General features: G+C 45.7%; 1 protein-coding gene across 2 annotated transcripts in view; it reads right to left on the minus strand.

Moving 5' to 3' along the window:
- Positions 1 to 224: 224 nt before the first annotated feature.
- DPYSL2 (dihydropyrimidinase like 2) overlaps positions 225 to 13,153 on the minus strand; it is a 114,192-nt gene continuing 101,263 nt past the window's right edge. For both annotated transcript variants that reach the window (XM_057721928.1, XM_057721929.1), the window contains exons 9-14: positions 12,833 to 12,989; positions 12,224 to 12,365; positions 10,453 to 10,623; positions 5,704 to 5,883; positions 4,710 to 4,875; positions 225 to 2,759 (exon numbers count right to left, since the gene is read on the minus strand). In XM_057721928.1, the coding sequence (XP_057577911.1) occupies positions 2,668 to 2,759; positions 4,710 to 4,875; positions 5,704 to 5,883; positions 10,453 to 10,623; positions 12,224 to 12,365; positions 12,833 to 12,989 (908 nt within the window). In that variant the 3' untranslated portion in view covers positions 225 to 2,667. The remainder of the gene's footprint in view (positions 2,760 to 4,709; positions 4,876 to 5,703; positions 5,884 to 10,452; positions 10,624 to 12,223; positions 12,366 to 12,832; positions 12,990 to 13,153) is intronic.

The following is a 13,153-nucleotide window of genomic DNA, read 5'->3' on the forward strand; positions in this document are numbered from 1 at the left end:
TGGGGTGGAGTCTAGGAATTTCTGAGACTCAGGGCTCTGCTTGGAATAAGACCTCAGTGTCCTGGACAAAACCACCCTCAACATGCAGTGAAAACTCCTGAATTGGTACAGTCATCCAAATGAGGCCAAAGGCATCCAGAATGTTCCAGGAAGGGAAGTTCTGATGGAGGCCCGGGCCAAGCAGCCACCTCCTTGAATATCTCAACACAGACACACCCTGAAACAACCACATTTTGCTTTATTAGGCGTTCCATGGTAATATAACACAGAGTTCTTAAGGAATAATAAACACGAGACTTGTTTTTTTTACCATAATTATTTTGCCATTAAGACAGTGGTTACAAAAAAAAAAAAAAAAGGTACTCTTCTGGCTACACACATAATCAGCTTTAGCACTGAAATTTCCTCCACTCGTGGGTCACAATCACAATTCCAAGGATTAAAAACCATCTATGATTAAATCCTACACTGGTTTAGAGCATCAAGTCACTGCAGTTATTCAGTTCTGAGACACTGTCAATTTATTTTAGCATTTACATATGACATTTATTTAACAGACACACAAAGCAAGCCAACAGGTAAACATGCTTACACAGCCTGCGGAAATTTCCAGGTTTTAAATTCTTTGAAGGAAACAATCGAAATAACCAAAATGACCACCATGGAAAAACAGGAAGACTCAAGTGAATAGGATAGAGCTGCAAGTGTTTCTTAGAATTGAAACAAAAATTTTTTTTTTCCGACTGGTTCAAATTCCCTCGAAGTGCAGGTGAGAAAAAAAAAAAAGCAAATATATTAAGTTAACCAATTATTCTTTAAAAGTGCAATTTACTTTTAAAATAACAAATAACAACACCAACAAAAAAAAAGAAAGAAAAGAAACCCCAACCATAACCCCAAAGGCAAAATGTGTGGGGAGACGAGTGTCATGATGGGATTAGCTACATTTTGATGTTACGCGTTACAAAAGCAGATTTGGTTTTATAAAATCCTGCAAACATAAGGTGGCTTGGGAGGACCTGTAAACACATTTGGAAGGAGATGCAACACAGCTCAGCAAAGACAGGGACAGGCACAAGGCAGCTAGTGGAAGGGGTCTCTGAGACCAGGAGAGGGTGGGGTGTGGACACAAGGTCGCCTGCGGTCTCTAAGGGGCCACATGTGAAATTTACGAGGTTTCCTCCTCACAACAGCTCTGATTCACAAAACAGATTTTTCCTCTCAGAAACTAAAATGGTCTTTAAGTCAAATTTCCCATGGGTATTCTGGGTTTAGGAGGCTTCCCTGTATTGCATGATGTCTTTCTAAATAATTGGACAAGAAAACAAATTTTTTTTTCCTCCAAAATGAGAAGCCCAGTGTGCTCTGGCATCCCCAAAAATACTTAGTTGGTAAACAGCAGGCCCTCAGGGCCAGAATCCCATCAGCTCAGCACCTCTGAGCTGGTGGCTGGCTTGAGGCTGGCTGGCTCATTTGGGTTCTAAGTCTTGATTATAGATTTAATTATGTCTTTAGCCACTTAGTATTGCACAGAGGAAAAACTCTCAGGTGCTAGAGCCTCAGACTTCTTCAACATCTCAGCACTGTTTGAGGTCTATTCTGGGCCCACGTGTGACAGTGTGGATAACTCGGCCCTTTTCTGCATCTGGGAAGCATCTCAAACTCAAACACATCCTGGGCACGTGGGTGGGTAGCACCGGCCTTATATGGACTATGACGGCAATGACAAAGCTCACATCTTTCCAGGCAGGTTCTTAGGACCACAGTAAAATGGCAGACTGGTCATTGGAAAGGACCATGGGGGAAGGCAGGGGAAAACAGCATGCCAGAGACAAGGGTTGGAGGAAACACAAAAAAAGAGCCAGACGTGAAAATATCCATGAATGAAAAAGCAAGAGGGACAGAGTGCGAGCAGCAAAGAGGTGAAGAGAGGAGAAGAGAATCCTCAAAAAAGATTTCATCCGCAGCAAAATCCAGGCCAGAAAGAAAACCTGCCCTTTATTAACAGTTGACCCAGAAGACGATGGAATGGCGGTGTGGACACTGTGCAGCCTCTCAGGAGGGACATGGCGAGTCTGCCCACCACCCTGAATCAGCTCGATGGTTACACAATTGCATCATTAGGATGTCCAGTTCAAACCCCTTGTATTAATATTGAATTCGGCTTTCCAATTTAGTATTTAAAAACAACAACAACAAAAACACTCTCCCCCCTCTCCCGCCCAGCCCACCCCAGCCCCACAAAGAAAACTTCTCTAAAACTTTAAAAAGAAAAAGGCAGCTCTGGGCAATTCACTTTGTCTTCCCCTCCCCTGATGAAAAGGAAGAGGATGACAACAGAGACTGGAGATGAGAGACACCCTCACTGTGATTTGCTGTGTTTCGCGTGTCTGAGTGTTGGATGCGGTTCTGTGTACGGGCTTGGTGGAGAGACTCGGGTGTGATGTTCGTAGATGTGTAGGGAGGTGGGTGAGCAAAATCGGTGACTCCGGGTGAGGGACGGAGTGTGGGGGCCCGAGAGGGAGCCCCAGGAACTGGCTGCCCCACAGTAACTATCACAGGCTCTTAAAAAAAAAAAGGAAGGAAGGAAGGAAGTCTCAGAATGTCCTCAGGTGTCCCATCCCCCACCCCCCAGCCAAAGGCAGCAGCAGCCGGCAGCCCTGAGCTCTAGCCCAGGCTGGTGATGTTGGCACGGCCACCAGGGGGAGCCACGATGCGCTGGGTGGTACGGCGGGGGATGTTGTCGTCAATCTGGGCACCTGGAGAGGAGAGAAGGGTGAGGGTCAGAGACAGTTACACAGATCCCTGCACTAAACAGAAATAACACAGCTTGGTGTTTTGGGGTTTTTTTAATTAATTTTTATTGGCGTATAGTTGATTTACAATGTTGTGTTAGTTGCTGCTGTACAGCAAAGTGATTCAGTTATACATATACACATATCCACTCTTTTTTAGACTCTCTTCCCATGCAGGTCATTACAGAGTATTGAGTAGAGTTCCCTGCGCTCTACAGAAGGTCCTGATTAGCTATCAATTCTATATACAGTAGTGCGTATATATCAATCCCAATCTCCCAATTCATCCTTCCCTCCCCCTGGGTAATCATAAATTTGTTTTTTATACCTGTGACTCTATTTCTGTTTTGTAACAAAATAACATAGCTTGGGAGAAAAAGTGTCAGGCTAATTCTTTGTCCTTCTAAAACCTCACCAGAAGTATAAGCTACAGAAAAAGGATAGGCCTCAGGTGGCCTAAGAATCACAGATTGTATAAAGCTGTCCTCGTAGACGCTAATTGGATACATTACCTAAAAAGTAAAACTATATAAAAACGAACATTACATTTCAGGCTTTTGAGCGACTCAGACTATATCCTGTCCCTATTCTCAGTGATCAGATTGAGTGTGGCTTTTCCAAAGGTGCATCCTCTTCCCCTAACACTATCCATCCTCTATGCAATCTAAGATAGGAGTCATGATATTGAATAGAAAATATAGATCCCTGTGCTATACTTAGGACCTTGTTGTTTATCCATCCTATATACAATAGTTTGCATCTGCTAATCACAAATTCCCAGTCCTTTCCTCCCCCACCCGCCTTTGACCATCTCAAGTCTGTTCTCTATGCCTGCGAGTCTATTTTTGTTTCACAGTTATAGCACAGGGAACTATATTCAATATCCTGTGATAAACCATAATGGAAAAGAATATGAAAAAATACATATGTATAACTGCATCACTCTGCTGTACAGCAGAAATTAAACACGACAATTGTAAATCAACTATATTTCAATAAAATTTTTTTAAAAAGATAGGAGTCTTGATGGTCTTTATATTTGAATGGCCTGGTGAAAGAGCACAGACAGTATCATGCCCGTGTTACTTTATGCAAAAACTAATTTTCATTACTTTAAAATTTTTTGAAAATGGCTAATCTGTATGTGGCAACTTTCTAAAAACCAGTATATCTGATAAGAAAAAAAAATGTATCGGATGTACTGTTTCTTTAACCCACCATAGAAATTTAGATACATATCTGTGACTCAGGGAACTAGAGGAGTAGGTTTCTTCATAGGCAAAATGAAGTATTAGAGGAAAGTTCAAGTAAGGAAGCTCTAAAATCTGTACTCTTTCCTCTCACCGTCCCTGTCATCATGTATTTTATCCAGGCACATAGCTACCAATTATCAAATGGCTCCGTTCTAAGCATTGTGCATGTCTATTAAGTCATTTAATCCTCAGAACAACCCCATGAGTAACTACTACCATGAGATCCATCCTATAGATGAGGAGATGGAGGCACAGCTCCCACAGCTCCCACCTGGGCTGTGAAGTTTACCTGCTGAAACTCTAGATTTCACAAGCTGAACCACTACAGTGTGTTGCATATGGGAGGGAGAAGAGAGTCCCAAAACACCACAATATCCCTTTTCATGATGGACATGATACATCGAAAAAATGTCCTCTAGTATCCTGGGTATGACAAATAGTGTATCTGTTGTGACATTATATGTGATATAGACTCATGTCAAGATTCTGAAACCCAACCCACCATCTGCTATGAATTATATCTCTGGTGAAATACATCTTTGGGAAGAATGGGTCTCTCATTCACTTCCAATTCTTCTCCTTCTACAAAAGTGATGCCCGCCCTGCCAGCAACCTGGAGCACGGCCTGTAGAACTGGGCCCTGACCAAACCATAACCATACCAGACAAGCTGAATCCAGACTGGTGCAGGTTCCGGACAGGTGGGGCCTGCTGCTTGGCCGGAGACGTCTTAGCCGAGGAGGCAGGAGTGACTGTCTTGGGTGTCACAGACACCTCACACACAGGTCCGTCATACAGGCCACGAGGAACCCCTCTCAGCTCCGCCAGCTGCAAAACACAAGAGCCCCTCGACTCAGGCCACATTACAGAGGATGCCTGCCAGGCAAGCCTCCTGAGGGGAAGGAACAGGTGCCAGGACAGACCTGTGAGATTTGGGGATGGAGGGCCCTCTGTGGAGGGGTATGACAGGGACAGAAGTCAGCATGAGGCCAGCCCTCTCAGCGCCAGGGCAAAGCTCTCCCAACATGGGTCATATAAAAACTGATGAAGAGTTCTTCCCATTTCCCCCCAAGGCACTGCAGCTTAAACTCTGTAGCAATTCCCAAACATGCTGTGAAGAGGATTGGGTCACATGTTCAAGATCTGGCCCCAAACTTTCCAATCTTACTCTCCCTTTAACTCCCTTACAGCTCCATCCATTCTCTGCCTCACGGTCCCCAAGCACCAGTGCTGGAGAGTGTTCACCACGTCCTGATACTCTCTACATTTTCCATGCTCGTAATATTCTCTCTACCTAATTCCCTTGTCTCCCTTCTTTGACTTGTTAAACTTCTACTTAACCTTCAAGACCCAACCCAAGATGCCCTCTCCCCATGACACTTTCCCCTATGACTCTGCAGCAGCGGTTCCCTCCTCTGAGCCTCATCACACGCTCCTCATTACAATACATGCTTCAGTCTCACTTCAGTCTGGCTGGCTGTGGACATGCCTGACTTCTCCGCTGGCATTCTCAACTCCAGGAATAATAAACAGACTATGTTTCCCTTATGCCTGAATCCTCTGTATTCACCTCGATAGTCTGACTCAAAGTGCTTAGTGTTTGTGGAACTGAACTTCATCCACGATAGAAACCACTCACAAGACAGAGGTACTCACCCTGCTCCTTGCCTTGATACGCTTGTAAACAAAGTCAGGGAAGGGCTTCCGGAGGATGTAGCGCCCAGAGCCTTCGGTGACGTGAAGGGTGCCATCTTCCAGGACAATCTTCCCCTGGCTGATGACCACCAGCGGAGAGCCGCGGCACTCCATGCCTTCGAAGATGTTGTACTCAAGAGACTAGAGGAAGGGAACACAGTAAACTTCAGAACCCACCCTCCATCCTGGCGAAATCTCATCCATGTGGTAGCACCCACAGCCTAACATCACTTGGATGAAAGAAAAGCCCAGAGACAAAGTCCTTCTCCCCACGGGCCACCCAGCAGGACTTAATCTCTATGTGTTAATTCTGTCTAGAAAATGGAATAATCTTTCCTACCTCTCAAAAATGTGGACTGATTCATTCATGAGTTTTGGCACCAAAATACATAAATAAGTAAATTGAGAGGTAAAAATAACTGAACAGAGAAATGGTATGGAAAAGCATGAGGGTATGTAAATGCCACACGAATATAAGAAAATGATTCCTCGTATTAGCGGTGACTTTATTCTCACTAACTCAAGCTCCAATCAGGTTAAAATCCCAAGAAGGCTTCTCTGACCAAGTTCTAAATTTAATCTTGAAATAAGCCATCCACGGGTAGATTTTCCCACTGGTTTGCCTAGTTTTCCAATCTGTTAGCGATGTGGTCAAGCTGAAGTTCCTAAATGAAAGGACTGTGGTAACTCCAGAGACATGCCTTCGATAAAATGTTTGCGGTTTAATTTCCCAAAAAGACAGCCATCCTTTTAGTTTCAAGCTTTCCACAGTGAGAGGGGGATGTATCCATGTGCCCTCTTGGAAAAATATGCAGGGTCTCTATCTGAGTGAGCTTGTTGCTATGACAACAGGAAATGGGGGCGCTGCACTCCATGGTAAAACCTCCATGCATCACAGCCCCACCCACAGCCTCAGCTCCCCCACTGCTCCTTCCCCAGACTGCAGACGCCTGCCTTGATCACAGGTACAGATGGCTGAACCTGGAGAATTAATAGGCAGCTCCATCCATAAAAAGCAACTTGGCTTCTGGGAGATTCAGACCAGGTTATCAGCACTAAAGAGTCAGTCTGGGAACAGAGCTGTTGCACTGTCATTCAGGGTAACAACCCCTGCTTAGTGCAGGGGCTGGTGAGTATGGAAAAGCCCCAGGCTGGCTCATCAGCTCACATTTGATCAGTGGTATTGACTGAAAACAGCAACAACACAGCAAGTTCTGAGACTCAAAGGAGTAACGCAGAAGCTACTGGAGGACTGGCGGGAAGAGGCACCTGGAGGAGGGAAGGGGACTCTACACGTGGATTCCCGGGACCAAAGTGTGTCTCCTCTTTCATCAGTTCTAAGACACTCATCCCTGAAATGAGACTGTCTCACAGTGCATGGAGCTGCACCGTCAATGTCCGCCTAGGTGGAACCGAGTCCTTCTGGGGGATGAGGTCAGCATTTCCCACTGGCCTGGGGGATTACCACACCAAGGCTGTTTTACAAGAAAGTCTCAGCTTCTGGTTTTTCTGGACCATTACAGCACTCAGACCACCAACTTGCCTGAGTCCCAGCTTTCAGTTCAGATTCTCAGAGGAGCCATTTTTGCCCTCTCTGCAGCCAAAGCCAAGATTCCTTGCCACCCTTTTCTCCCTGACAGATCCACCTCTCATTTATCCCGTACTCAGCACAAGCTGGCCCTCGGCAACACAGCATATTTTCAGAGGAGTCTCCTATTAGACGCCTCCTCCTGGGTGTGTCTTCTTTCATAGCGGTACTTAAACTAAAGGAATATCTTAAAATCGGTAGCATCTTAGACCTGATAAAATTCAGGAGTTGTGTGACTCTGGGCAGATCACATTAATCCTGCCTCAGACCTTCAGAGTCTTCACCTGCCTCCCTCACAAGGCTTCTGTGAACGTGACAACCAAGAAGCAACGTATGGGTGCAGACCACCAGCAGAGAATTCCATCTGCTCTGAAATGACCTTTGAAAGGGCCATCCTTTAAGGGCTGAATCAAGCCCCATATCTTCCGTGTTCCTCCACGGCTTAAAGGCTATACTCTGACAAGCTCCTCTTGTGCCCTCTTGGAGTCATGGAGACAACCTTGGCCATGGTGCCATCAGCCTGGAGTCCACACCCCAGGTCTGTTATTTGCCAGCTGAGTGACTGTGGACAAATCCCTTACACTGATCTGAGATCCAGCATCCTCATCTATAAGGGGACATGGCCCACCTTACAGGAATGATGCTAGGATCACAAGAAATAAAAGGAACAAAAGCATGTAGCCCACTGCTCAGCACTAAGTAGGCATTTAGAAAATCCCTCATTCACTGTCTGGTTTTTTTTTTTACTGCATTTTCCCAACAAGACTGCAAGCCCTTAGTGTCAAAGACATCCTAAGACGCATATATTGAGTTTAGTTGCCTATAAATGACTGATCACAGTGCCCAGAAGAGCTTTGGGCCACCTCCTATTTTTAAAAGATGGAGGAACCAGTCCCATAACTCTAAGTGACTTTAACAAGTTCAATAGTCAGATCACAGCTCGGGGGTATTTGGAGCCTACTCTCTGTCAAACCGTAAGGCAAGGGAGACTTTGTCGCTTACCAGGTATAGATATTTTTAACCTCCCATCCACACAGGCTTCCTAAAATGACTCATCTGGATGGATGCCTGGTAAATCCAAGCAGAGGCTTAGCAACAGGGCTGTCAACAAGAGTTAGCTAAATACTCCAAATTAAAGCTAATTAGCCCCGTGGTAGGAAACACTGTATTATTACACGGGGAAAGCCTCCTGCTTGCGTTCTCCCAGATAATTAATGCTGCACAAGCATGCTTAGGGCAGGCTCTTTCAAACAGGTGAGGACCGGCAAGAGGTGCTTTTAGAAGTCATGATTTTCTATACAGGGTTGCCTGGAGGTAAAGGCAGGGCAATGCTATTGAAAGTCCAGAGGGCAGAATCTGTCTTCTCAAATCATCACTCCTTTATATCCTCTCTTCTGCCGGGTTAAGAGCTTCAAATGCAGGCTCTCTAGCTAGGTCATCTGCAGCTTACACGATGAGTCCAGTCTGCCCTTTCCATTACCTCTGGGAAGGGGATTCTATAAGGGAGGAGAAGCATTTTCTCCCTCTAACCCTGACCAAGAGGCTGCACACACAGTCTGGCAGGAAAGAGCCCTGGACAATTTTGGGTTCTAATTCTGGCTCCACCGCAAAATAGCTATGTAACGTTAGACTGGTCACTTAAGCTCTCTAAGTCTCTGCTTATTTATCTTCCCGATTGAGATAATAATACCGTCCCTTTATTGAGAAGGCCAAATGAAAGGGTAAATGGAGTTGTGATGGTAAATGCATACGAAGAGGTAGGTTCACCAGGCAGGATCCTAGGACCCCTGCCCATAAAGAAGCCAATTCTGGACCTCTGGGAGGTTGGGATCTAAGTCACAAGTCGGTGTGGCTGTAAGGCTCTGCTGCATAGCTAAGCCAGCCAATGGGGAAAAAGGGAAAAGTCAACTATTAATACTGAGAGCTGAGCAGCCTTCCCTAAAGGCACCCACCATCCTGGTACCCATGGATGCCAGGGCAGGCCAAGCCCCTCTGCCCAAATGAGAAAGAGGACTGGGATTCAGCCAAGGGTCCAGCACTGTCCTGGAGAAATGCCAGAAGCCCACCCCTGAGCTGGCCCTTGGAGGAGGTGTCAGTAGTTGCTGGCCCAGGCCATCTGGGGTGGGCAATCTAGAATCAGATTCCCCACTGAGCCAGCTTTCAATTTAGAACCTGATCTAGAACATCCCCTTCATTCACAAAGAATTCACTTCAGGATTCACATAGGTTTCTAACATAAAACACTCTGTCCTATGCCCATTGCTTTCTCGAAGCTCTCCCTTTATCCATGTCCTTCCAATACTATACAGACACACACACACACACACACAATTTTTTCTATGAAGAAACAATGGTATCTACACCTCCACCTAATGCGCACTGACTTTACAGAATCACAGGACACTCGGGGCCTCGTCTAAACCCCTTATTCTCAGCTGATGAGCCTAAGATGTGACATGATGTCACCTGCCCAGGGTCCCATTAACAAGACAGGGCATCCCCAAGCTCTGCAGTCTAGACCAAGAGGCATGAGATACCCCAGAACCACAGATCCTAAAATCTTGATCAGAACGGCTGCCAGGGGAGTTCTATTTCTTTAAAGTCAATTCATTTCTTTAGGACTAAGAGCATCTGCCTTTTAGGCTTCTGGATGGCCACACTGAGATGCAAAAACAGTGGGTTTAAAGAATAAAAGTGCCCAGTGGGCATCTGGGGAGTGGACATTTGAATGTTTTATTTGGATCCCTTGCACCAAGGGATGCCATGAGAGCTGCTGCACCAACTATTAAAATATAGCTTCTAGAAGTCTGCTGCCTGACTGCTGGAAGCTTCTGATGTCCAGGCATGACACTGAAGGCTCTGAAGGTCCATAGATAGAGACTTCTATCCAGAGAGAGGCCACCACACTCCAAAGTGATGATAAGATTAACAGTCCTACTGACCTCACTAAACGAAAAGGAAAGAGCTATTTTTTTCTCAGCGAATTACAAGTTATAACATATCCTGGGGGAAAGTTCTTTCCTATCACAGCAAGTTCTTTTCATAAATCCTGGGGACTCTCCCTGCCTCAGTCCCTTTCTATGACTGTAGAATTTGTTTGGACGGGGTCCATGCAGCCTTACGCTGTTGTGGGTCTTGGCAGAGATGGTTTTCACGCTGTCGGGGTCCCAGATGACCAGGTCAGCATCGGATCCCACAGCAATGCGGCCTTTCCGGGGGTAAAGGTTGAAGACTTTGGCTGCGTTGGTGCTGGTCACGGCCACAAACTGGTTCTCGTCCATCTTCCCAGTGACCTGAGGAAGACAACATATGCATGCACACATGCACATGCCAAAATCAGGTTAAAAAGCTGAAGGGTGGAATACTACTTAGTAATAAAAAGGAACACACTCTTGATACACATAACAGCTTGGCTATTAAGGGCATTATGCTGAGTGAAAAAAACAACCTCCAAAGGTCGCATACTGTGTGATTTCATTTATATAACATTCGCAAAAATAACCAAGTTATAGAGAGGGACAGACCAGGGGTGAGACAGAGATTCCTCTGGGGGTTAGGGGTGGGTATGACTATAAAGTGGCAGTAGGATGGGGGTCTTTGAGGTGATGGAGGACATCTCTATCTTGATTGTGGTGATTGTTTCATGAATCCACATATGACAAAATAACACAGAACTGTACACACACAATGTACCACTGCCGACCTCCAGGTTTGGGCATCACACTCTAATTATGTAAGATGTAACCAACAGGGAAACCTGGGTGAAGGGTACATGGGACCTCTCTGTCCTATCTTTGCAAGTTCCTCCAAAGGAATCATTATTTATTATTATTTATTTCAAAGTAAAAAGTTTTTACAAAAAGTTGAAGGGGTTGCAATGCCTCTTCAGGAAACATCATTTGGCTTGAATGGTTGTTCTTTTCAAAGATACAAACACAGACCTCGGCTCCTGGTCCAGCCAGTGTAGGGGTCTCAGCCCCCACCCCTGCAGCACACCCTGCGTGCCAATCCCATTCCCCATGGCCTTCTGCCCATCTTCTCATCTCTACAGCTTACACGCCACATCCCTTTAAATGCAGAATTTGAGGAGATGAGCTAGGAAACCCACTCTAAATCCAATAGAAAAATGGGTAAAGGAAATGAGCAGGTAACAAGAGAGAGAAAAACTCACAATGGTCAAAAGCGTATGAAAGAAATATACACTTTAGTCAGTAATTGAAGAGATTAAATGTAAAACAATGAGACACAGAATTCACCAATCAAATCAGTGATACTTTTTTGATAACACCAATTAGGACCTGGTAGAAGTAACCCAGGAATGCCATATACTGCTGACAGCATATGAATTGGTGCAAACTTTCTGGAAGGAACTTTGACAATATATATCAGAAGCCTTAAAAATATGCACACCCCTTGACCTAGCAGTACCACGTCTAGAAATTTCTCCTACAAGCTACATTTTAAAATATTAAAAACAAAAACCCCCAAAGATCTCTTAAAGGTCAGTATATGCTCAAAGTAGGCTAAGCCCAGAGAGTCCAAAAGACCATTTTAAGGAAATTGAGTCCATTTCCAAGAGTAGATTAACTACGTCCCCAGGCTGCTAAGGAAGCTTTTTCTTGACTAATCAAAAGAGTCATATTTTAAAGACTTTTTTTTTTGGTCTCTACTGGTCCACAGATGACAATGGTGACAAACACATATGGGATACTTAGGAAATAACCTCTGAGGAGTGGGCTTAGATTTTCAAACCTAAGAAATATTATCACACAAGTACCAGTTTCTAGAACTTCCTCAACTGCCATTTCAAGGCCCGCATGAGATCCAGGGCCCTCGGATGAGGAGGCAGGAGACAGCTGAGCCCTCCCCATGCGTGAGACCACCGCTCCTTACCACAGCCTTATCCCAGATGACGGACATCCGCTCCTCCGTGCCATTGGTGCCTTCAGGGATCAGGGTGAAGTTGTCCTTTCCTACGGCCTTCTGGGCAGTGTTGAAAGTACAGTGGGCACTGCCAGTGACCTGGAGATCTCCACTGGAAGGAAAACATACCACTGGCTTTTCACTAATCTCCGACCTCAAATCATCCTTGAGCATGTTTTTTAATGAGCCAGGCCACTGGAAGTTTTTGAAATAGCCATCCTCCCCTCAGGAGACAGGAAATTCGGGAAGATATGGCCTGATACTGAAGCGTCATCTAATGCTATGTACCTGAATCTATTTCACGAGGCATCTTATGAGGGACACTGCACCACCGTGGAACCCTTTTGCTACCTCATTCACCCCCTTTGGTTGACTTTCAGGATGGCCCTGGTTTTGATTCAGAATCTCCCCAAAAGCATCAGAGTGATAACCCCCGGCTGCCGTCCAGCAATCCGAGTTTGGAGAATGAGGTCTCTGTGGGAGAGCTTGCTTTTTGCTCACCATGTTGGAACCCACCTGCTCAGCCTGGTCCAAGGAAAGACCAAGAACGGAAGGTGGGGACAAGTCACCAACACTCACCAGGACAGCAAGGAGTTCAGAAAGTCCGGAGTGGTCGGGTCAGGGCTCAGGGGCGGGGAGGTGACAAAAGCAGCAGCCTTGGCCCAGTTCTTGCTCCAGTAGTGGGAGCCATCAGTCCCCAAACTGGCGGTGATGGGCTCACCATACACCACGGTTCCTGGCAAACAGAACGCAGAGCTGAGGACCATACAAAGAGGGAGGGAGGAAACCACCACTGCTGGGAGTCGCTGCCTGACTGGCAGCAGGCCAAGGGCTCTGAGCATCCCTTCAAAGAAGAGGCCAGCCCACTCTCTCAGCGGAGGAAACTCACATTTGGGGAAG

Source organism: Hippopotamus amphibius, chromosome 2 (genome assembly GCF_030028045.1).
Source record: "Hippopotamus amphibius kiboko isolate mHipAmp2 chromosome 2, mHipAmp2.hap2, whole genome shotgun sequence".
Taxonomy (NCBI): Eukaryota; Metazoa; Chordata; class Mammalia; order Artiodactyla; family Hippopotamidae; genus Hippopotamus; species Hippopotamus amphibius.